General features: G+C 42.8%; 1 protein-coding gene across 1 annotated transcript in view; it reads right to left on the bottom strand.

Moving 5' to 3' along the window:
- Positions 1-26,586, bottom strand: part of OXSR1 (oxidative stress responsive kinase 1) — an 86,084-nt gene that overhangs the window by 25,843 nt on the left and 33,655 nt on the right. Inside the window, exons 4-5 of the mRNA XM_071734631.1 lie at positions 20,145-20,286; positions 6,880-6,935 (exon numbers count right to left, since the gene is read on the bottom strand). Coding sequence (XP_071590732.1) covers positions 6,880-6,935; positions 20,145-20,286 — 198 coding nt within the window. The remainder of the gene's footprint in view (positions 1-6,879; positions 6,936-20,144; positions 20,287-26,586) is intronic.

Raw genomic sequence — 26,586 nt, 5'->3', positions numbered from 1 at the left:
CCTGCAATACCAGTAACCACCACTACTGGGAATCCAACCACTGCCAGATATCCTAAAGGAACCCAGGAACTGCAGATTCCCAGCAGTTTGCTAGCAGGTGAAGCCTCCAGCGTGTCTGGATGCAGATGGTAGGATCATTTTTAATAATTTTTTCTGAAGCAATATAGAAGAGATTTCTCTGCTGTATCTGTTTCACTAATATAAACCAAAGACTTATTTAAAGCCAAAAAGATCTGAAGACTCCTATCACAGCAAAACCAATCCAGAATGGAAATGACAATTCTGCTGAGGCAGGCTCTGTAGAAAACAGACAGTTTTATCTTTTCCAGTACAAACACCCTGTGTTGCAAACCACTTACCCAAGAGAACACTCTATACTGGCAATGAAGTTGCAGGCTGGTGCTTGAAGAACCATGGTACTGGGCAACAATTGCTGCTATTAAGGTATCCAAGTTGTCTGACTAGGAAACTATTCTGGCCACTCATGAAAGGCAAAAGCTGATAGGAAAACCTCCTTTGATTATTCTAAATTGCACAAAAGAGACTGCCCAAGCAACACCAACACAAGAAAGCTTTGGCAGGATCAAATCGATTGCTGCTGTGTAGCTCAGGAAGATAAATTTCTACAGTACCATACAATATTGTGTTATCCAAACCTGAAAGTCAGCTCTTCAAAATTACCTCTCCTTGGCCATCTCATCCTGTATTACCTTAATCCTAAAAAGCCTAAAATGTAAGGTAGGAAGAGGAGGAAAAGGACTGTGCACCAATTAGGATGCAGGACCAGAACCTACTGACTGAAGCCTGAAGGGTTCTACAGAATTTGGACCAGACCCTAAAGCCATTCCCAACTTAAGTGGGGTAGAATAACAGAATAAACCAATCTTGACCTCAGACCACTCAGAGTTGTTTTTAAACTTGGATAGCTGAGCTATTATCCCTCCTGAAGCAAAAATAAGGTATTTCAGAAGACAGCACAAAGTGTTTTTTTCACTGGTCACTTTCCTTCTCATTCAGTCACACACCATCAGAAAATATCTACAGTTGTACTCAGTGGTTTTCTGCAAACCTTACAGCTTTTAGAGTACTGAAAATGAACGAAGTCTGGAAGGAAGAAGAGAAAGACAGTGGAACATAGCAATTTCGTGCTGAGAACACAGTGAGTGGTAAGACACCAGTGAAAAGGAAGATGATTGAGGAACAATATTCAAAAACTTTTCATTTTTAAGATTGTATACAGTGCTTTTGGAATAATAAAGACACACCTGTTCTCCCAAATGCTCATTTGGAAAGGTAGATCTCTACACTCATGTATATTGCTAACCAATTGACACGTAGAAGAGCAGCTTTTTTAAATCACAAATTTAGCCTTTTTGCTCTAAAGTCAAGTCACAAAATATGTACAAAATCCCTCTGCTGAATAAACAAAGATCACATCTAAAACCAAGCCCCAGCAGCATGAATAAAAATGTGCTGAGACTGCACAAAGTAACTTAAGGCTGGCAAAGCCCAGGCTGGGTGAAGCCACTGCCCTTGGAGAAGTTCACAGGTGGTTCCAACAACCCAACAGCACTACAGCTCTTTAGGAAACACTGGTATTACAAGCAACACAGTAAGTTGATTTGCATCATGCTGCTGCAAAGGAAGCACCAAAACTCCACCAACCACAAAGAAAAATACTTTTGCCCCTTTTTTGAAAGGGAGAAAAGGCTCAGCTGTGATACAACACCATCTACTCAACTCAGCCCTGCAACTGGCACTCTCCTCCTCAAGCTAAAGCAACTTATTCTTGCCCCTTGTTAAAGCCATTTAATCTCCCAAAGTTGGTTTCCTAAGGGAAAGTGGGGGAATGACACTGCCTGCATCATAGCTGGATGTTTATGCAGAGCTCTATTTTAGTACAATGAATTAAGAGCAGTCAGGAACACAGTGAACCGGTGACAAGCTGGCATGGATTTGTGGAAAGTTACACAAATTCAGTTACACAAGTTTTGCCTGGCCTTAACTATCCCCGTTTTATAAATAGATAAAGCCAGAGGGGTTAGGCAATTTGCCCAGTATCAATTAGCAAGTCCTCAACAACTTGGTGAAATCTCAATCTACTTCAACCTCTTGGCAAGGCAGCCTGCCCAGGCCATGGCAGCCTCAGAGTACACGTTAATAATTCCAACTGCTTCTAAAACCTCAAGATATCACATTATTATCCCTACAACAGAAAAACCTCACACATGGATGGACATGTTCAGCCCTCAGTTAGACCCTTGCTTCTTCACATTCAACCACAGAGGGGTGAGCAACAGCATTATTTGATATCCCACTGGATAAAATCAGGGGGGGAAGATTTGGTCTGCACCCGGTCTCAGAAGGATGCTAAAATCATCCCATGGCTGGAGCATGGTTCATACAGAGAGAGTCTGGTGCACACTGGGAGAGTTTCATAGAATCATAGAATTGGCTGGTCAGAGATCATCAAGTCCAACCCTTGATCCACTCCCGATGCAGTTCCCAGCCCATGGCACTGAGTGCCACATCCAGGCTCTTTTTAAATATCTCCAGGGATGGAGAATCCACCCCTTCCCTGGGCAGCCCATTCCAATGGCTGATCACCCTCTCAGTAAAGAAATTCATAGAATCATAGAATCATAGAACTAGCTGGGTTGGAAGGGACCTCAGAGATCATCAAGTCCAACCCTTGATCCACTACCACTGCAGTTACTAGACCATGGCACTGAATGCCACATCCAGTCTCTTTTTAAATGTCTCTAGGGATGGAGAATCCACCACCTCACCGGGCAGTCCATTCCATTGCCTGATCACCCTCTCAGTAAAAAAATTCTGATATCCAGCCTAAATCTCCCCTGGCACAACTTAAGACTGTGTCCTCTTGTCTTGTTGAAAGTCGTCTGGGAAAAGAGACCAACTCCCACCTGGCTCCAACCTCCTTTCAGGGAGTTGGAGAGAGTGATGAGGTCTCCCCTGAGCCTCCTCTTCTCCAGCCTCAACACCCCCAGCTCCCTCAGCCTCTCCTCATAGGATCTGTGCTCGAGTCCCTTCACCAGCCCAGTTGCCTCCTTTGGACCTGCTCCAGGACCTCAATCTCCTTCCTAAACTGAGGGGCCCAGAACTGGACACAGTTTCTTTCAACCTCTTCCATCCCTTCCTAGTCAAATCAAGATTCTCACTTCATTTCACAGTAACTTACAGGGCCTGCACAGTTAAATAAAATGAAGACTATTAAGCCTTGCTTACTGTGAGAATTCTCCTGGTTTATGCAGCAATATTAGTGTTGATGCAGTTTATGTTGACAAAGAGTGTTTTTACCCATGCAGCTTTTAGACCCCAGGGAGCCAATAAATGCCAGGGCAAAGAGGTTTTATGCTCTGATTAAACAAAAAAAATACAATAATTGCCATGGAGAGGCTGGAATACAAAAGAACACAGCTATCTCAATTTACATTGCAACCACCGTCAGCACAGCCCAGAACAATGGTATCTGAGAAAGAGTCATGCTCTCTCTCCAGAAGATAAATTAATTCAGTGTGCAGGAAAAACACTTCAAATGAGAAAGCAATACTCCCTGAATTGTAACAGGCTCCAAAAACTTGGTGCCAAGCCATGAGCACAAGCCAGTACCCTTTGGTGGAAGGGGGGTGTGTGTGGAAATTCAGATAGAAGCAAACAGCTTCAGTTAAGGTCTCAGTGGTGAGCTGGATCTGCTAAAGGGTATTTTATGCCTTGAGTGGATGAACATTCTGAAAGCAATCAGAGCTACATGGTTAAAAACAGGGCCAGGAGTAAAAATACCAAGTCCCAGGACCAGGGGAGGAGTCTGAATCTGGGCCATTAGAGGGATTTCTAAAGGTCCTGTTTCCAGGAATCTTCCCTGAGCTCATACATGTCTCCTCCTTTGCTTTGCCAGTGTCCATCTCAGCTCCCACAGCAGCTTTCACATCCAATGTGCAGCCAGCAATTCAGAGTTAAAGATAATCTGAGAATACTGGACTGCCCTTCATCAAGTTGCTTTTTCTGTCCAGAGCTCCACATCCCAAATTAATGACAGAGGCTTTAGTTTTCACTGGTTAGAACTGTAGCAAAATCACTGCCATGAATCCTACACAGTGAGAATTTCCCAAGTAATTAAATTCACTGCCATGCTCTGGAAGTACAGCCTGGCAGTGGGGTTTCCTCCATCACAGGGTTGAGCTTTTTTTTTTCCTAACCTTGAAAGCAGCTTTGGTTTTATCCTCGAAGGATTTCCAGTTTGAGATTTACATTCCTTACAGTTAAATTTAAGATTTACATTTCTACTGAGACAAGAAACATGAACTGTGTCAAGCAGTAGGAAACACACAGGAACAGAAGGTTGGAAAAGTCAAACACTGAGTGAGACCTTCTTAGCAACTGTGCACAGGCAGTTTTGATAGAGGCATGGCAAAAGGCAAGGGAGTCATTACAGAAGAATTGAAGCCATTCCTTCCTGCTACATTATTTGCATTTTTTACATACACCAAACCAGCTCCTTCAAGGGAGGTGCCCCATTCACTCTGACCCTCAGGCATCATTCCACACTTGATCAATCTTTTCTCTTTTTTTTCCTTGTGGTATAACTTTCCAGTGAAACCTAAACACGTTCGTTTCATGGGAACGTAGTGATGTCATCCAGTTGGTAACTGAAGCACTCTGTGATCAACAGATTTATTCATAATATGCATTAATGCTATTGTCAATGGCAAATGCTTTGATCTCATTGAAACAAACCCCACTTTATTGGGATTGTTTGTTTCCAGCATTTTTTCCTCCTCAAAAAACTCACAAGAAATTTTATTTCATCCTGGCTCAGGAGGAAAGGAAGCTTAAGTGTCAGAAATTCCCACAGAAACAAAATCTCATGGTACGACCAGGTCAGGCTCTTCTCTAGTATTCAGTCATTCATTTATTTTTGTTTCTTTCAAGTCATCAGCTGCCTTCACAGAAATGAGCTTCCTGCCACTGCACTGAACTTACTGACCCTGGTTGAGCTCAGTTGCTCTGCTGTGCCTCAGGAAAAGTTAGAGTTACTCCTTTTGAAGAAAGAACTTGTAAGGAGGGAACTCTGCACATCTTGCAATTTTACTTTCAAAGGCTATGCAGAGATTATTTTCATCATTTCCATGTTGCACATCTAAACAGTTCAGCCCAGGGGAACATGCACACATCACACACAAAAATCCTCTGAAATTCTTGTAAGACTCCTTAACAACTAAAAATTGGTCAGCAGATAAAGAAAAATACAGTAACAGGTATGTATTACCAGGGAGCCTTCATTAAGAAAATAAAGCCAAACCCTGGCACCCTTGTGGAAGACAAACACAAGCAGCTTCTGCTAGGCTGGCAGAAGCACTTGGAGTAGCAGTGCATTGCTCTAAGGCAACAGCTATTTGCAGCCTCTCCCAGAACATAATTTAAAACTCTGTACAATTACAAATCCAAAATATTGTGTCTTGGCCTGGTTATGGAAAAAAACTGTAGGATTACACTCAATAAAGTTTGCTCCTGTGAGTATTTTAGAAGCCACTCCCTACTTTTCCATCAGCTGCCACACAGGATGAATTATTTACACTTCATTAGAAATATAACAGCAGGCATCAAGAGCACTGGGAGACTTAAAAGGGAAAACAAAGCAACTTCAGGTTTTAAACATAAGCCTTTTATTTTAAGTGTTATTCCTGTAAAAGGGCTTATTGCCTTCTGCCGAGGGAGAAGAGCTACCTATAAAAACCTGCACATTCCAACCTGTTCTGCCTCCAACAGCCACCAAGCTGCAACCCTTAACACCCAAGCACACTGGCTTGACCCATTGCTATTCCTCCACCAGAATGATGAGGCACTGAAAAAAGACTTTGTCAAACAAATATGGCTCTTTCCAGTTAAATATGGGCTTGACAAAGAGAACCATGTACAAGGATATTTGCTAACATGGCAGGAAGGGATGCAAGCACTGCCCTCCACCTTGAGTTGGGACCTTTCCAAAGCTCGTGCCATGAAGTTCATGAGAAGAAGAGAGGGAAAGGTTTGAGAGAAACCACACTCAGGACAGGAAAACAGCAAACAGGGAAAAGGAAAGCCAAGTGTCACTGGTTTTAAATGTACTCTCCAAAAACCTCATCTGATTTTTAAGTCTACAATGATAATGATTTCTGGAAGGAATAGTGAAGTCTCTAGGAGCATGTATGCAACACAGCAGTGACTACACCAGACATCTCATCTCCTCCAGGCACATCTGTATTAGCTTAACAGCCTTCCCTACACTGTCCCTCAGCTCACACAACTGCTTCCAGTTCACCCCAGTTTGGGCTGGCCTAGAACAGTTAAACATTCACTCTGCCACCCGGAGCAGATTAAGGAGCATCCACATCTGAGCAGAAAAATCTTTGGTTAAGGCAAAGTTGCAAGTGACTTTTACCATCAGACATACCCATTTCCTTCTGACAAATCTATCTCCTGTTCACCACAGTGGTTCTGAAAAGCACCTTGCACAACAATAATAAATCAGTGAGGTCTGTGCAGTCCACTTCCAAGCCTATGAACTTGCTGGTTTAGGAATCTGAAGGGCTTATGCCAAGAATTTTCTCATCTATTGATTCTAAGGACTTAACAGTCAAAAGATTTATTCATGCTGATTATCATTATTCTACAGACAATTTTAAGATAACAAGATGTAATAAACTGGGTTTTTGTGCTTTGTTTATTGTTTAGTTTGCTGTTGTTAATGGATTTGTTTTGTTTAAGAACTGTGGGGGCTTCTTGAAGTTAACACTTAGATTTCTTCCTGATCATTAAACCACCTACTTGGATACACAATTAGCCCTAAAATTTATTCCAAGCTACCAGGAAAGTTACCTGCAATTTGCACTGAGCCATCTTCTCCTAGAAGAATATTTCCTGCTTTCACATCCCTGCAGAAAGATAAATCAACAATAAGTGGAAGTCATTAAATCATTTTCAACCAACAAAAACACATTAAATGTTTATTTCTTACATTTTGTTTCTTTTATTAGCACCTCCTGCTTCCAACCATGCAGATACATTGAGGACTTAGCATCAATTTTATCTCCAGCAGACAGACACTAAGTGGTACTTGTCTGATTTACAGCTACCAGCATTTTAAGTATTATGAACAGAAAATAATAAAACTAAAAATTTGTCAGAAGATACCCTAAAAAAACACAAGGAAAGTGGTTTGTCCCAGGTTGTCAAATAAGCTAAATAAAGAACCTAGCACTTATCTGACAGTCATGTACCCTTTTAGGAGGAGAGGCTTCAAGAAAGAGCAAGTTGATATTTTCTGAGTGCTGAATGCATCCTATTCTTACTCAGCCCTAAGTCTTGCTGCTCCTCATCCCGGGAGGAGTTCACATGTTTCCTCAGGAAGTCAGCTCAGGCCCATACACTGGTGAAAATCCAGACAGAAGCAAAATGTTGTTTGCTTGTGGCTTAATGAACTGAACCACATTACCAAGGGTCAGATGAGCAGAGCTGGTACAACAGAGACAGTGAGAATGGGAAAGTGGGGACACCTGACTGTCCTGTGAGCAAAATCAAATTAGTGAAAAAGTCACCCTGATTTATTTTTTTTCCCCAACCCAAGTCAACAAATGCACAAGAACACCCAGTGCATGCTGTGTGATACTGTACCATCCCTTTTCTACCCTTAAAAAGCTTTTTAGGTTAACAGCAGCACTTTGCCATCCCTGAGGGGAGAGCTCCTTTCACTCCCAATGTGCTTTGAAATTTTACAGCTTATTTTCACGAGCTGATTCCCCCCAGAAACCCAAAAGAAGCCCCTTTACAGCTGACCCCCAGAGCTTACACTGGCCAGGAAACCAGGCAGATCCAGAGATGTCTCAAGAAAGGCAGAAAGCAAAGCAGCTGCCTGGGGACTGGATGCTAGAGAACAGATAGCACTTCCCTACACACCTCACCTTAATGGCAACCATCTGCATGGAAGAAAAAAAACAAGCAAAAAAAAAATGCAAACCAAGGAGATTCTCCCTCCAGGGCCTTCCACAAATATTCAAAATCCCTTCACACACTAAAGTCAAAAGCTATTTTTTCCCTCCTCCCTTGTGCATCCTGGGAACTGAGCTGGCTTGATGGCCTGGCCAAAGTGCCCTGGTCAGGCCCTGGAAGTCTCCTCCTTCCTGGCTTTGCTCTTCTGAAGCCTGGGCTGCAGCCAGTTCCAGGCCAGGATAATTTTAAACACATCCTCCCCAGCATTAAACATTTGTTAGATTCTTCCCAATAGCCAGCCTGGGAGATTGGCATGGCCAGGCTTTCCTGCAGCATACAGCAGAACAAAAGTGAACAAAGACTGTCCCACTAAAAATTACTTTACCATGTGCAGCTCACCTCTGGAGCAGCCCACCCCCAGCAATGAAGGAAGTGCTAAAAATTTTTTTCAGCAGAACTAAGGATGAAGCCTCAATCATCATGTGTTTCAGAGTCCAAATACACCCAGGGAGGTTTCACTGATGTAACAACAGCATCCAGAAAGCATTCATGGATTCAATACCAGCAGAGTATCCTACCACAGCACGGAAAGATGGACAGGCTTGGGGTGCAAGTAGTAAAACAAGCATTCAGATGGAATCCCATCAGAAAAAAAGAGCCAAAGGACTCCGGTCCCTTCACCCCCTCCAGTGTAGAGGCTTGTTTTCTTTTAAGTTCATCTTGCATTTATTAAAATTTACATTTTTTCTTGTTGGGAACAAAAGTCAGTAAACATGGTGCTTCAGGCTAGTTGAAGAAATTACAACAAATCACTGGTACAAGAAATCCAGGAGGCCAACAACAGCGGCTGCCAAATATCCCAAGTCAAGCTGCAGAATTTAATCACTACTTCTTGTGGCATTTCCTCCTGGTGACCAGCCCTTTGAAAAGGCCATTACTCACCCCAGCATGGCATACTCCACCCTAGAGCAGCAAAATGGAGTGACAGCAAGTTGTCTGGGGACACTGACTCCATTTCAGTGTTACTGTACCATAGAAACAACTTGCAGCTTCCCCATTCCTCACCTCAGGGTCCTGGCATCCTGTGGCCCCACTGCAACAGCACTGGGTGAAGATGGAGCAACAATAACACTGGGTGAACACAGATCCCTTTTTTTAGCACATGCAGGTGTCACCAGCAGTGCCTTCAAATTAGGTCCTTCTTAAAAGGATCTCTAAGGTTAATTAATTGCATTTAAAGACATGGGGAGGGGAAGAGGGGAACGGTGCTTTCCTGTTTATTCTTATCAGGAGATGCTTATAAACTTGCAAGCTGAGTGGTGAGAAGTTTGTTACTCCAGGATACAGTTATTGCCAAGTACAACAATCTGAAGGTACTTCCTATTAATGTAGTAATGACCATATCCTGGGCTGCTACACTTGGAGTAAACTGTGTGCCTCTGGCATGATTACTATACTGGAGACAGGAAACAGCTTTAGGCTGTAAACAGTAATTATATCACATTTTAAATGAAGATATGGAAGGCTGGAATAAACTCTTTCTTGCCAGTAGCTTAACAAATGCTACTGCAGTTCTGGACATTCCCACTCTACAGCTGTCGTCTTCCACTCTCCCAAAGCCTCCAAGGACCCTTCCACAAAATAATAATTATGTTTCTATTTACCTTGCACTTCACAACCAGACTGGGAAGAGGGGTTTGGACTCACTCCAGTGGAAAGCTGGATGCTCCATGTCAGCCTAGAAAGGTTTCACAGCAGGGCAGAAATCCTTCCTCATCTGCATTCCAAACTGGTTTCCCAGTGCAACCAAGTGCTGATGTCCCAGTTACATCACCTTTAAAACCTCCAGGTTAGGGCTGGGCCACAGACATCAGGTGCTGGAGAACCAAAACTGATCCTTGACCCAACAAAATTACAATCAAGCACCCAGCTAGAGGAGACTTGGGAGCACAGGAAGGCAATGAGATGACGGCTCCCTAGTTTCGAGTTCAGTTTTCATGCTCCCTATGATTAATTTTTCAACAAAATCAGGGGAAAAACTACAGGAACTGTGTACTAATGGCTTGTTCCCACCATAAAAAGCCTACACAAGTCCTTGAAATCCTGCTAGATGAGCATATCTGCCCTCAGTCCTTGGCACTGCCATGCAGCATTGTCATTGCAGTGATGACACTAAAGGAAAAAGCAACACTTCCCAGTTCACAGTGGAGTTACCAATAACCAGCTGCAACTCTGCAATCCAAAACTTTGTATTACTGACTTAAAAGAACTGGCATTTCCAAGAAAGGCAATGAAGCATGCTAAGTTAATGGGTTTTAAACAAGCTGCTTAATATTGTTTGGAAATCAAACAGAATTCACTTGGCTTCTGTTCAAAAGTCTACATTGGGAGCAATAGCTGGGACAATTTAAAGCCATTGCAACCATGACAAGAGTGACCTGAGCAAAGAATGGCATCCCAGTATTTCTGTAGCCTAGCACTGAGAAGAAAATTGTCTCATGAACAGGTAAATGAAGTTAAGCCCTGTTTATTATGCCCTTTCTTCTAACCTGCTCATATGTGCCTTTAGGATGCAATGCTGGCTGTCAGCACAGCCATAAATCATCTGCCCATTAGATGCAATTTACAACAACTGTAACAATAAATTTTCATGGACTGAACTCTATAGGGCATAATTTGGCATGAAGAAGGAGTGCTTGGTCCTGCCAACTTCCATTAAAATAAAATAAATTTAAAAATAGAGAAGGTGTGAGGTACAAGAATTACTGTTTTCTGTTAATGGTAATAAATAACTCCAAGTATTTATACAGAATGTGACCAATCTGGAGCTCTGAGTAATTTGTAAAATACTTTCAGACAGTATCTGCACACACAGTTAAATATGAAGCAATTTGTGACATTATGCACCAAATGAGCACTATTCTCTCTGCTGCTAACACTGCTGTCCCTTCAATAACTTACTCTTACCTATGTCACCTCTTCCCTTTGCCTTATCAGCCAAGATACAAAAACTGGCTCTACACAAGAGCATTGCCACTTGAGACAGAGCTGCACAATCTAAAGTAGTATTGGAGTGTGCAAGCAGAGAGCATTTTTACAGTCCCAAACATCATTTTCAGTACAAGGTAGGGGAAGGAAGTCAAGACAACTGCATTAGAAGTGCTGCCCATTAGCATGCTCCCTCTTCCTGACATTTCCATGCCACAAGGTTAAGCCTTAAGTCCCAAACTCTTGGATGAGGAGCAATTACTGCCTGTTACAGTGCTGTACTTAACTCTGCAAAGTGGGACTCGGGACCATCTCCCAGAGCTTGAAGGTCTTCCAACAGCAGAGAGCTGGCAAAGCAGCTCTCACACTCCCTCTCCAGCCTCCCTGCTGAGGCAGGAATAAGCAGAGGGAAGAGAGAGCCAAGTCCACAGCTTGCTTCATCTCTGCTCATCCACAGCCCTCTCAGCAGGTCCTTGTGGCCACTGGCAGCTGGGACCAGCAGCAGCAGCCAGGCTGCTACAAATTACAGCAGGGGAGCAGCCCAGTGATGTGCTTTATTGCTCAGGATCAGGAAAAAGCACAGCGACTGCTTCTGTCCTCTTCTCTGAGCTGCTCTGCTGGCTGCTGGGCCATGGTGAAAGATCAAGACCTCAGTGCAGGAGTTAAATGCCAGCAGCACAAGGCAACTCATTATTTACTCCCTGTCTCAAGAGGTGGAGGCATTTTTAAAGCCCCAACTTCACAGGGGTTTGGTAGCTAGGAATATTTCAGGGTTTTTTGACTGTCATTTTAATGTCTAGAGAAAATCAGATGAATTATCCAGTGTTACCAGGAATTAAGAGTTCTCTTTTTTTTGGCTCTTTTAAGCAGCATGAAGCAAGGCTTGAAAGGCATAAGTGGCTGACAGACTGGGGCTCTGCAAACAGACAAAGCCTCCTGGAAAGAAGTGTCAGCATCCAACAAGACAAGGTGTATGAGCACATCAACTGCTTGTCTTCTCTGTGCCTTACCCTGACCATCCAAGCACTGTGAGATCACACTCAGTGCAGTGAAGCCACCTCTTGGAAAAGATAATTGCACAGGAAGGGTTACACGAGAAATTAATCTCCTGTTGTACCTCGTTTTAGCTAAAATACAAAGTATTTCAGAGCAGCTACAATGCACTTACTGGGTACAGCTCCTCCTGATTTTTTGCCCTCCATTGTTGGAGTGAACTGCTGCTGGAAATAGAGTGTTTGGGGGCCAGGGAACCATGACTCAGAAGTTTGATTCATTTTAGGTTAAGTCACTCTGTCAGCTCAGACAAGGAGGGGGAATCTCCTGATCCTCCCAAAATTCACTCTGTCATCCCAGTTACTTGAATTAACTCTGGGGGCTGGTAAGATGCTGAGGCAGTAAAGAAAAAGCTGCAGACCTGGGGCAAACTCAGTGTGAGACTCTGACATGATGTGAGACAGCAAGTGGTGTGTCACATCACAACGTTATCACAGAGTTTGCAACTTTCCTTTTATCCCTGCAAATTACACTCAGTTTACACTTTTTGCCCCCGTGCCAACTTTCTCTTTGATGGTTTTGTGCTCTCATTAATTCCTTCTCTCCCCATCTGTTTACAAGCCTAAAGATGGTTAAAAGGAGATGGAGTTCAGTGACAGATTGTGTCTGCCTTGGACTTTACCTCCCATCCACCACCACATCTCCAGCCCAGCAGCAGAGCTCAAGTAACCTCAGATGCACTTCAGTGCATTTAGCTAAAACTAAAGCCTTAAAAACCACTTTTCAGACAGATCAGCTCCTTCAGTCAAATAAAGTGTTACAAACACTGCCCTTAGCCCTCTCCCCTAGCATGGAGACAATCCAATCTTACCAACCCTCACAGCCCCACTTCTTCCTCCCAGAGAAGAGGCTGTTGCTTCACTGTTGGATGCACTTCACTGTTGGAGTATCAGCTTATGGCAAAGAGGATTTGCCAAGCATCTCCAGCTTCTGCCAGGATCAGCAGTCAATGCAAGAGAGGAGATGTGTCTCTAGCCTCCTACATCACTTTTTAAAGTTTCCCCTATTTAGTCAGAAATTGTTGTTTTCCTCTTTTATCCCCCATGAGGAAAGGGCTCTGGTCAGCAGGCTTTAAAACCAAGTTTTCATACCATTGAACAACAGCTAAAAATGTCCCAGGATTTCTTCCACAAATTCATCTATTCAGCCCTTCCATTTCCTGATCCTGCTTCCTAAGGATTGGAGTGTGGACAAGGCACAAAGCTCCTTTAACAGCTGCTGCATGAAAAGCAATACACACAGCAAGCTGTGGAGTCACAAGGTCTGCCTCCTACCCCTGGAGACCCAGATATTTTTGGGAGGCCCTGCCTTAGTCACTGGTAAGAGGAAAATACTCAACTTATAATGTGGCCTTATTTCAGTGTTTCATGTCAGATTATTCAAAGTGCAAGGAGGTGGCCATGATTCATGTGGCAATAGTGGCAATGCACATCACCATGCTGCAGCATCTCCTGCATGCTAAAGCATGTTCCTGCTGTGCTCAGAAACAGGAATTTCCCAAAAACTACCACGTACAGATCACCCCAGCTTGAATACAAGCTGGATCAGGTAGCAGAAGAAACAGGAAAGCCAGTGAGTCAGACATCTCCCTGCCTTGACCCTGCCATGATGCGGAGATGAAAGTTCATTCCAGGAAAGACACAATCAAACTTGAAACAAATAGAGCACAAAAACTGTCATACAGGACAGCTTAAAGAGCCCTTACTTTTCAAAAGGCAATAAAAACCCCTGTTCTGGAGATGAGGGATGTATATCTGTACACACACAAAGTGCAAGGCATTCCCCTACACAGCCAAAAGCCACCCAGATCTCCAACACCACCCACAGCTGTGTTTGCAATGTGACACAGAATGAGAAAGTCAAGACAGCCAGGGCTCACAAGAGCCTTGCCAGCTCAACTTCTTTCTACAAAACCTAGAAGAGAAGCATGGCCACCACAGGAGGAGGAAATCTCTCCTTATTTCATACAGCTATTTTTACAAAATGGAGAAAACAGTTATAGAATTAGGTACCTGCACACTAGAAACAATCCTCTCAGCACTCCCTTGGTGATCTTTCCAGGTTGCCATCAAATGGTGGATTTCACTGTGTCAGTTCCTGCCATTTGTTGCCCTATGTGTGTGAGTTTTGTCCCACTTATGTTTTGGAAAGTATCAAGCTTTAACTTTAATGTTTTATATAATATAATTTGATTTAGTGACCATGCCAAATAATTTCTAATGCATAAGACATAGATGTCACAAAGAGAGCAGTTGTACCTCTGGGTCAATGGTTAAGAGTCTGTTGCATTTTCACCTGATACAATTAATGCTGCAGACACTGAATGAAGATTATTCCCCCTGGAAACACATCAAATCCAAAGGTTCCTGACAACTCAAGAATTGCTAGAAATCATATTAGTTGAGTGTGTAACTCTGTTACAGATCACTGACCAAAATCTGTCACTGCTCTTGAAGCTTTCAGAGATCACCCTGACCTCTATCTCCTGTGCTTTGTGGGATTTTTCCTGCTTATCATCTCCATGTAACAAAAGGGGGGAGAAAAGCCTAAAAGCTCACCTCCCTTTCAATGTGGTGCACAGTGGTTGTACCAACATGTTGCTCTTCCCTTGGACTAAAGCAAAGTTACTTTGAGTACCTGCAGGACTCAGTGACAAAGTCCAGTGGCAGCACTTGGGTTCAAAGAGAATGACTGGGGACAGACACCTAAATTCAGTCACACAGCAAGCACCCAGCTTCAGGCATCACCCTGTGAGACACTTCAGGCACCCTGGAACACCCAGAACCCCTGAGAGCTGGGGCACTGAGCCTGGAGCTCCTGCATGGCCCCAGCACTCCCCTGCTCCCATCAGCAGTGGTGTTTACCAGAGTTTTAATTGCCAGGTTTTTAGGCTTCAGAGCAAAGATTATCTTTACCCACTCTGAGGAAAACTGTCTCCACAGGAGCTATTGTTTCTGGCTGTCTGCAGATCTGGGATTTACATCTGGTTCTTATTTTCTCTCTGCAACCACAAGGAAACTTAAAAAAAAAAAAAACAATGAATTTCTGTATGATGCTGAGGAAGAAACAGCCACCAGGAGAACACAGTGGTTCACTCAACCACCACAGCATCCCCCAGACTGACTGCAGGGTACAGAGTGGAGATTTGGTGGTCCTTGTGCCCTTGACAATGCACAACAAGGGGCTTATTTGGGGGAACAAACTGCCCAGTGCAATCCAGATTAACACCTTTTCTTCCCACCAAGACAATGAGTAACATTGTTATTATTCTGGTGACTAAACTGTTCACAAATTAAAGCTCTAAAATTGATCTAAACTACCTCTAAAGGTTATTTCTGCCCATCCTATGCTATAAAGGAGAACAAAATACATTTTTCTGTATATAAAATTCCACTTCCCACAAGCTGAGCAATAGATAGCTTTCAAATTACTACTCTCCTGACTTAAAATCCAACTGGCAATTAGAGGCAGAAGTTTCCACGTCCCATTATCCATCCCTTTCAATCCTCTCCTACCAAACTTCACCTCCAAAGCACAGTCCCCAGAACAAGATTTTAGCACTGGGGAGATGAGGGATGTGAAGTTCCCCAAGCAGTACTGCAGCAGAAACAAAACCATACAGTGTTCCAGCCATCAAAACAATCAGAGGCACACTGGAATCCAGTTCAACTACAAAACCTGCCAGTATGGCTATCAGTGCATTAATCAGCTACATGAAAATTAAGCTTGAGTCCTGCAGGACAGCTGAGTTCTGCCAAAATATTATCCATCATCTCCATCTTAAACCTGAGACTCACTACTGGAGGACAAATCCCCCCCCATATGCTGATGTGAGCACAAACATTCTCTTCCTTAGAAATATTTTCTCTTAGTACAGGTAAAACAGGCAGACAAACTTTGATCCTGCTTCAAAACTGTTCTAAGGTTCAAAAACTAAGCTTAACAAATTAAAATCAAACCCAAATACATTTATTTGGCATAAAAACACAGCAGGAATGTATATATATATTTAGGGTCTCCTCAAAGCAACAGAGCTGCCCCAGCACTCTGCTGCCCCACACTCAGAAAGCTGATTTTGAAATTACACCAAATCTCTCCCCAAAACATTCCTTATGAAGGCACAAACTGCTCTGTCTCTGCATACTGAATGTGCTGTTGCACCTCTCACCTTCTGAGAAGTAGAGCAGCAAGCAAATTAATAGTTGGATCACTGCCATGCCAATATTTCAAGTGCCTGCAACCCTAAACCTACTTCCTAAGCTTTTTTGTTTTTACAAAAAAGCACAAGTATCACATTTATTATGCTGCAACAGGAGAATCTGATTATATTTGAGCAGCATATCATTTCACCTGGACTGAAATATTCAGTTACACAACAGTTAATCGTGAACAGAAGATAAGCTCAGAGATAAAAATAGGGAGAAAGACAGAGAGACCTTGGAACAGTTCATTTGTGAGACTGCTACAAGGAGCATCACCTGAAAAAGCTTTAAAAGCTTTCTACTTCCCTCCAACGAGTGCTTTTAAGCAATAAGATCTCTTGGGTTGGTTTTGTTTTAGTTTTATTTCCAAGTCATTCATCAAACTCCTCCTAATCCCTAAATACACCGAGGACTGAGTCCAAATGGGGAAGAGGTGCAACATAAGCTGTGTGTCACCCAGACAAGATTAGCCTGGGAGTGACCCCTCGGAGCACATCAGTCCTGCTCCACTACCATAAAAGAAATTTCTCCAAGCAGATTCCAGGAGGACAGCTTCATCTGAAGGTTTCCCAGTCCAGTCCTCTGTCCTCAGCATGCTGGCTGGTGCCCTGGTATTTAACTCAGTTAACATGAGCTGGATTGCTAGGATTTCAAATTGCCACTGGGACCACCACACTACAGAGAAAACCACAACAGGGACAGTGGCAGCTGGCACAGGAGAGGTGGCCAGGGACAGGCAGTGAGCTGCCAGCTCCCAGATACAGGAGGCAGTGGTGATTTTGGAGGAAGATGGGGATCGTTTGTAATCATTATCTTGGTATAGAGCCTTTCATGAAAACAAAACCAGTTCTGCCTTCTCCTTTGTCTTTTCAGGGAGGCCTCAGACACTGTTCCCCAATGGTTTTTGGAAAATAACATCATTTTGCACGATGTGAGAGACTGAAGCATTGCTGCTGAACAGTGGCATCTATTAAAGTCTCAAACTGCTTCATTGGGAAAGTTGAAAATAATAATAATAATTTAAAACTTCACTTGATATTTAGCTTTCTAATCTCCTCTAGAGAACTGTCAAACCAGCCTCCTGTCCAAAGCAGGGATTTACACTTCCATGCAGAACCAGCTCCCCAAACCTTAGCTGGAAGGGGCATTAAGTTCAAGAAAGGTTTACTCAGAGCAAGATACATCAGCAGCAGAAATTCATTACGTCAGCCTTCCACGTGTTAGGTTAATTTACTCATTTAAGATGATGCATGATTTCAAAGTATCGAGCAGCTCCACTGTCTGACATATTCTGTGATCTCCCTGATGTACAGCAGGAACAAGCTGTCCCTGCTTCAGGTCAACAGTGCCCACAAAATTACATTTGGGTCCAGATACTCATCCTTCAGGCTTTGCCACCAGCCTGGCTGCCCAACTTCAGATGTGCTGATTACATCCAGTCCACCCACACTGTGCCTCTAACTTTATCAAGTCATTTTCTCCTGCTCTGATACAAATGGAGTTGTTATATTTAGTGTAACCAGCTGAAGCTGGATGGCTGCTTGCTTTGGGTTGGTCCTTCCAGAACTTCAGTTTTGAGCCTCCACAGCTGATCTTGGTTTAGCCTGAAGTTCACCCCCAACCACAGCTGCCCCACATCCCAGACCCTATATTCAGCTGCTCAGCCATCACCTGATGCAGTTTCCTTTAGAGTCAGATACTTTAAGCTGACCCAGGGGACCAAAGTTCAGTTATTTTAAACACTTCCTCTCAGAGCATCTTTGGCACGACTGCAAGATTCCCACCTGCCATTCCCATCAAGCATGACCAGTATTATGACCCCTTGTGTTAAGCAAAATGGGAAAACCATATGGATATTCCTATGTACAAAGAAAGGTCCCATCTGCACTACAACTTTAAACTGTGTTTCTCTCAGCAGGATACACACATCTGGATAAAAAGCAAGGCAGCACTATTAACTTCATTAAGGAAACACTCTTCATCCCTCAAAGGCATGCAAGCTTGCTTTCTGCCAGCAGTTAAAAACCTATCCTTTGCCTGACAGGTAGGAAACTACACCACTTTCCTTCTCTACCATGATTATTACCACTTCTACAATTTCCCAGACTGCCCAACAACGAGGTAAACCAAAGGGTTGCTTCTTTTTCTGATAAAGCATTATGCAATTGCCAGAGCAGCCCCAAAACACAGGGCTGCAACACATGCAAAGTAGCTGATGCATAGCTGCATCATAGGGTAATGACACAGCTTTGGTTTCTTTGATGAAATCCCCTAAAAAAGGGCAAAGTGCCCCAAGGAAGCAGGAAGAGAAGAGTAGCAGAAGGTTTGCTGCAGTCTGCTTCCAGATAATGTAGCAACAGTTTCTTTAGACCAAGCAACACTGTGATCATATTTTTCCTAAGTCTAATAAAAAAACCCCAACACATTAAAATACCCTCTATAACCTTTACCACAATCACCAGTGGTGCTGTTCACTGCAGCAAGTCAAATGGAGACCCACTTTGTCTTTCAGTACAGAAACTACCATGTGACATCTTCACCAAAACTAAAATTTCACAGGTTACTGCTGCTTTAGCACATACTTTGATTCCATTAGAGAAGAAAAAGAACTCAGTCAAGGCAATCAGCTGCAAGCCACAGATGTGCATGGGTTTGTAAGCGACTTAGAGCAATGGTGAACTTCTCAAAGTACTCAGTAAGTTGGTCTGTTTCTTTACTCTAACTTCCTGGAGCTGCCTGAAGTCTTATATCCAGAAAATAAAGTTAAGCAACCAGCTGTGAAATCATAACTGTCTCAATGAACACAATCATTCTTGTTAAATTAGAATTTTAATAGACACGGGAGACAGAAATGGGATTTTTTAAAAAGAAAGGGATTCCACAACTGTTGCCAACCATTTCTTTCTTTTTAACCCAAGAAAATCTACAAAAGGCAGCCAGTTTGACCAAAATGATGAACCAAATCCTTACTGGATTTTCTAATTTAAATAACATTTTGGCAAGAATAGTTATGTCCTCTTACACAGCAATCAGAAGACAACAGCAACTTAATCCAGCAGCAGCAGTGCTTATAATGACATTGTACCAGACAACAGCCAATTGTACCAGCTCACAAAATTCCCAAGAAAGAAGAGGTTGTTGTTCCCAGCAGCAGTCTGTGGCTGGGATGATGTATATTACCCACAAGCAGTAAATTCTATTTTCAGCACATACTTAGGATTGCAAATCTCATTCTTTTTAAAAGCAGAACATAATGACTTAGTATCCTCTCTTCCTGAGTTCCACCACACCTTGACACCAGGGGAGAGGAAAACATGATTTAAAAATACCTCCTAAATGACACAGCAACACAGAAACCCACAAGTTTCAGTGATCCATCAAATCACAGACCATTAGTTTTGCCTGCAGAAGTTTTTCCACTTATTTTGTTTCAATTTTTTAAAAAAATGAAATTACTCAAATTCAGATTTCATTATGTTGTTCTTGCAGCTAAATTTAAATATATATATATGTATATATAAAGAGAGAGCAAGGCTTGAAAAGGCTTGAAAGGCTCCTTATTAAACTAGTCAACACTTATGCAGTGCCCTTGGTGATTTGTAGCTCTGCAACAAAACCAGCTGAAATTTTCCAGCTCCAAGAACCACCCTTTGCAGCTGGATGTTGACATTTAGAAAGAGGTTCTCTGCATCAGGACTTGCAGCATCTCAAACCTTACCCAAACTTGGCCTAGTCACAGTACTTTCTAAAGCAGCAGCCACTATATAGATACTTGAATTCTGAGTTTTGATTAAGCTTCCTATTTATTTTCTTCTTTCTATGCCCTTACAGCTGGTTGCAGGATGAGACTGCATTGCTCAGCTTCTTTGTTTCAGTGACACATTTTGGACCAAAGATGAGAAAAGCAAATACCTGTGGATTTGTCCATTTTTATGCAGGTAGTCCAGCCCTTCCAGCACCTCCTTAAGGATCGTGGCTATACAAGGTTCATCCAGGACACCAGTCTTGTGCTCTCCTTTGGCCACAATGTGCTTTATAATATCCAAAACAGAGCCTACAGAAAAAGAGTTAAACACATTAGTTTAAAAGCAAATAGACTCACAGTTTTGTGTACTCTGTAATCACTCCATATACAAGCCTAAGGAATTTATTGGGAGCAATGATGGTCAGGGCTGGAGTCAGCAGCTGAAACCTTTATTGCAGGAAAGCACAGCAAGCATGAGCCCTACAAGGGTACAGACCCTCAAGGTGGGCTGTAAAATCCCTGGCATCAGAAGTAACTGAGAAAGTATTTGAACAAGCCCAAACATGAAGTGTACACACACAGGACTCTGGGAAGGGTTTTAAGTTAGATGATGACACTACAGCTGTTTTAATACTGAGTACTGGGAAAAGCAAGAGGGGGAAATGGAAAAAGCAAGGGGCTGCCAGAGCTTACAAGCTGAAGGCAACACACTTAATAAAATTAGGCTCTTTCCAGCTCTTATAAGCTTGATGCAGAAGAGTCAAAAAGAAAATCCAATGCTTTAAGGGATGACTAAAAGAAAAAGTGGAAATTATTAAATTGAGAACGGATGAGGCTGAATTCTGACAGTATCACTTCACTGTGTGCAAACCTGGAATGGCTTAGCTCCTTCCCAAGAAACATCATGCTGAGTCTCTCTCCCAACCATGGTGTGAATTACATCATCTTGCATGACAAACCACACTTCATAAAGCAAACCACCTCTTTGAATTGCACCCAGGAATAAGTGGAACCAATGACTAGCAACATGCCTTTTGTGCAAGGTCCTGTTTTCATGTTATCTTGGGTACTGTATTCTTTGTATTTGCATGTGGACTTCTCAGAACTATACATTTATTGCTCCAGCATGGGATGTCTAAGCCTCTTTTCCAGGCTTGTGCTATTTAGCCCCTCCAAACTTGGCTTTCTGTGGTTTAATGACTGGATAGTCAGAGCTAGGAGGGTTTTTACAGCTATGGACACAAAGAGATGTCAGCACTACTGGGAAGTTCTTAAAGAATGAGAAAAGCAGGCACGACTGCAAAGCAATAATTCCAGCCTTGGTTTTCTTTGAACAGTTAACTTACAGGGAAAGAACATCTCAGTAAGAACTCAGCTAGTTTAGAAAAGCTGAAAGTTCATTCTTCCTAACTTGCAACCAAAAAAACCCCATGAGAATCAAAATGTTTCTGTATCTGAAGAACAGTAAAAGCTTAGAAATTTGCTCTCGTTGGTTTGGTCAATGGGGAAATAAATTCCACCCTGTAAATTCTGGAAGTAAGCAGAAAAATATGATGGAGGTTATTGGTTTCCCTTTTTATCCCCAAGGTCCCAGTTAACAGAAAAGCTTCCTCCTCTTTAAAATTTATTAACTATCCTATTTTATTTTCTTGGTTAAAGCAATCATGCAGATAGGTTTTGCTTAGCAAAGGATTTCACTTTTGGATTCTCACATGAAGAAAAAAAAAAGGGGGGGGGGGGTGTAGGGGAGCTGTAAGGTTCAAATCTGAAGACAACATGGAAAAGTTTGTTTTGCACAATTTGAACTGCAGAAGAAACAATTACACAGGTGCATGGTGTCCCTTGGTTTGTGGGAAATATGTGCTGAATTCATCCAGCAGCTTGCAGGAGTCAGGAGTCACAATTCCCCACTCTGACCAGTCACACACTTGCCATCATCTCTGGCCCACCAGCACCTGTGATCACAGAATACACCAAGCCACCCACTAAATGTCCCTCAGAAAAATTAACTGGGAGGAAAAAAAAAACCCCAAACACTTCTATTTGGTTTATAGTGAGAAACTCTTTGAACTGAAGAGTTTCAGAGCTGATGAAAAGAAGGGTAAGAACAAGGAAGAAAACATCTGCATCCTTCCCTACATTTTATGCAAGGATACTCTTAGCAGCACTGACCTTTTCTTTACCATGTCTGAGCATGGAGAGACATCTTCCAGTCAGCTTTGACTTGGGCCTTAATTAGTTAGGCAAAGGTTTCACCCAGCCATAACTCAGGTTATTATGGCATTTGGACTTCTTACATGGGAGCAAGATTATCTACACCAAAGGAAACTGCAAAACCCCAACAAGACAGAGCCTTCTCCACTGTTATCTTGCCTTTAGGTTCTAGTGTTTAACAACAGGATCCTCTGCCGTGTGTCATGAGGACTCACCTGGGATTCTAGAAAGTATGTGCTTACAACCCACAATGTTCTTATTTTGGAAAAGAATTTGTGACATGGAAGAAAAAACTCGCCAAAAAACTCCTCTGTTCAGGTTTTTGCTCTCAAATGTGCCTTTATCTGGAGAACAAACTGTCACTTGTTTTCGAAGTCCAGTGAAAATATCTGGTTCTTCACGTACTCGTTTTGTCCTCTTCCCACCCACAACTCTGCTAGCAGAGTTTGTTCAAAAACATTCCCCTCTCCTGCAAAGGGCTCAGGGAACATGAGGAGGCAGATCATATGGTGCCCAAATTCATTTGGTCAAAAAAAACCTCTGTTAAGCCAAGCCAGAGGTTGTGTTTAACCCAGAAAAAGGGGTGGGAGTTAAGCAGACAGAATGTCATGCACAGAGCCAGCCCTCACTGTGAAAGGGCTGATTCACACCCATGCTGTATCTGCTCTCAGTCCTGAATGCCACTTTCTAAGAAATTTTTTTAAAATCCACTGTCACATTCAGCTGTTCAAAGAAGTGGAAGGATTTTCCAGTCTTCTATAGAAAGCAGACCAGCAAAAAGGCCATCAGCAAAATACTTTGGTTCAGGAAACAGCAGAAGAGCAACCCAAGAGCCGCCTTCCAGTTGAATAAAGTGTTATTTGGATCATCCCCACTTTGTTTGCACAGAGGAAAAAGTCCTACTCCTGGCACCACAACACATTTTACACACCTCAGATCAGCAAATTTGGGATCAGCAAATACTGACTCCTGACTCAATTGCCACTCCATTAAGCACAGCACCATGGGATATGAAGAACAAAGCCAAGCTGCATTTCCATATTCTGCTTCATGAGATGTTCTAAATCTTCTGGCATTCCAGCTCAGAAAGCCTGATGTGGAGTAACTGAATACCCAGAACCCCAAGCAGAAAACCACAGCTAAGCCCAAAGCTATTTGGGAATTTTGCTGCTGAGGGAAACACTTTCTGGTAGAGGCAGAGATGCAGTTAATTTATCAGGCTGATGCTGAAATGCAGTCACTGCTCCCAAGGATCTCAGGTATGTGAGGGACTCATTTACTCAAAGGGTAAGACCTCCACTACCTTAGGGTGTAAAAAAATTCTCACTTCTACCAGCTGTGTTACACTTAAACAACAGAGAGTAGGTCAGAGCCTCATCCTTAGCCTAAGGGGAAAAAATGACCATTTTGCACTAAGTGGCCTGTTCCAAATCCAGTAATAGGTTAACTGATAGAAATCAACTGGAAACAAGCTCAGCTGAACTGGAACCAAAATCCCATCTATGCTTTACAAATCCATCATCCTGTTTCAAACACCAGCACCATCCCAGTTGCTGCCAATTTCTGAGCCAGCTCTCAAACCGGTTTAAGAGCTCCTGGGGAAGTTAAAGGCACATCTGAACATATCTGAATCTCTGCTTAAATGCAGTTTTGGTAGGGATTTGTGCTCCAAGGGCAAACTGCTCAATCTCATTGTGTAAAACAAAGTATCTCCCATAATCTAGTGGCATAAAAGGCACCCACTCTGTATTTGAAAACACTTAAGATTTTCAAATGGAAAAAATACACTGCAAAGTCTTTTTTTTAAAAAATATTTTTTTAACTCTTCTGTTGAATAAAACTTTAATTTCAGCTAACTGTGAAGTACTCTGGTGTGTACTATACATGGTACATTTGATTACAACAGCTCCCAGTGCACAAGTAGAAGCTGCAGACAGGTACACAGAACAGGGGATCAGGTTTAAGCTAAAAGAGAAATAAATTAAGTTTGGCTGAGCCTGACTGGAAAGCTCTTCCAAGCCCAGAAAGGGAAGCATATCAGGAAAAGACAAAACAAGACAGAGGGAAGAGCCAGAACTGGAGCCTAAATGTAAATAATGCTGTCATTAATAAGGATGTTTAAAGAAGTCTGGTGATGAGCAACTGATTTCAAACACCAATAGAAGACAAAAAAAGAAAGGACATTGAGATTGATGTGGGGACAAAAAAATAACTTATAAACAAATTCTTACCCAAATATACACTGAGCAGCACACCAAGAGGAAGTCTTCAAGATATTGTGCAATCTGATAAAGCATTTCACATCGTTTATCATTAATTAAAATGTCTCAGCATATTCTGACACTAATCACAAACCATACTGTACTGTAAAGCAACTGAAAGTTTATGGGTTTTCTGCTCAAACTCACAAGCTTCCTACTCTGCTCTGAAAGCTGTTAATGCAATAGCTCCCAAAAACAGAGGCAGTAATGGGAATTACCCAGATACAGACTTAACTTTACCTGATAAAACCCAGCCTGTAACTCTTGGAGGTCAAAAACATGCAGTGAGCAGCTTTTTCTGGAGTCCTTACTGCTCACACCAGTTCTGCAGCAGAGAAACTGATGTCTGTCCAGAAGCACAAAGGAACAGAAATTGTTGCTCCCTCCTCTGTCCCCAGGAGTGAAGAGCAGGAAAAGCCCCACAATTGGCCTTTCCCATTTTGGCATAACCAGACTCTGATCAGGCCTGACTTCATCTACAGAAGCCACTTGTAACTTTGCAGAAGCAAGTAGTTGGTTTCCACCCATGACAGCAATATCTGAGTGTGAAAAGACAAGAAACCCACGAGCAGCCCAACAGCTTGAACTTCTGGGAGGGATAATATGGACATCAAGCAGTCCCAGTATAGGTTGGGGGCTGACCTGCTGGAGAGCAGTGTAGGTGAAAGAGACCTGGGGGTCCTGGTAGACAAGAAGATGACCATGAGCCAGCAATGTGCCCTTGTGGCCAAGAAGGCCAATGGCATCCTGGGGTGCATTAGAAAGGGTGTGGTTAGTAGGTCAAGAGAGGTTCTCCTCCCCCTCTATTCTGCATTGGTGAGGCCACACCTGGAGTATTGTGTCCAGTTCTGGGGCCCTCAGTTCAAGAAGGACAGGGAAGTGCTTGAAAGAGTCCAGCGCAGAGCTACTGAGATGATTAAGGGAGTGGAACATCTCCCTTATGAGGAAAGGCTGAGGGAGCTGGGGCTCTTTAGTTTGGAGAAAAGGAGACTGAGGGGTGACCTCATCAATGTTTTCAAATATGTAAGGGGTGAGTGTCAGGGAGATGGAGTTAGGCTTTTCTCAGTGGTGACCAGTGATAGGACAAGGGGTAATGGGTGTAAATTGGAGCATAGGAGGTTCAAGTTGAATATCAGAAAAATTTTTTTTACTGTAAGGGTGACAGAGCCCTGGAACAGGCTGCCCAGGGGGGTTGTGGAGTCTCCTTCACTGGAGACATTCAAAACCCCCCTGGACACGTTCCTAGGGGATGTACTCTAGGGGGCCCTGCTCTGGCAGGGGGGGTTGGACTAGATGATCTTTCGAGGTCCCTTCCAACCCCTAAGATTCTATGATTCTATGATTTGCAAACAAGGGTCTTGAAACCTATTCTATGCAGTCCTGGTCTTGCACACCACACATGTACCCAGTAGAAACTTCAACACCTGGTGCTGTGTGATACTCCAAACCTTTCCTTCAGCAGCAAACTGAGATGAAAAAGTTCCCTGGTTCACCAGCTCACTGTTGTATAAATGCATCAGCTTACAGAGCCATACTGTAAACGGGATCACTCCAGTTTTCCAGGGAAGATGGAGACAGACCAGCCAGGAATGTAAACCAGCATCACTCCTGGAGAAAACTTTTGTGTAATCACACCCTCGGGGCAAGAAGCCCTAATTGTTCCACTGATTCACTTTCAACACAAAGCCACCACAAACATCAACACTTCCTGTTCTAAAGCCAGAGCTGGATTCTTTGAGCTCACCTACATCAGCAAGCAGACAAAATGGCATTTAGGAAGCCTGCTTCTGATTTTCCTTCCCAGAAGAGGAAGGAAGGATCCAAGTGACAGCCCTCAGTGACACAGCTTAATGATTCAGTGCATGGGGCTGAAGCAGAGAAAGGTACAAAAACCTGAGCAGAAAGGAAGGTTTGTTTAGAACGAGATACAGGGAAATGCAGGGATATCACAGCTGGAATTTACATACCCACAAAAGGCAAAAAGCAATGTACAGCAGAGCTAGGTGTTTGCATATTGTACTATAACTTAAGTGAAAGGACAAAGATACAGGAAAAGTTAAACAAAAATTCCTTTGTCTGGCATGTTGAATAAGAAAAAAAGATACTCTAAAACATAATTTCCAACAAAAGCAGC

Source organism: Heliangelus exortis, chromosome 2 (genome assembly GCF_036169615.1).
Source record: "Heliangelus exortis chromosome 2, bHelExo1.hap1, whole genome shotgun sequence".
Classification (NCBI taxonomy): Eukaryota; Metazoa; Chordata; class Aves; order Apodiformes; family Trochilidae; genus Heliangelus; species Heliangelus exortis.
Note: the sequence above shows the minus strand (reverse complement) of the source record. Positions and strands in the feature narration are given on the sequence as shown.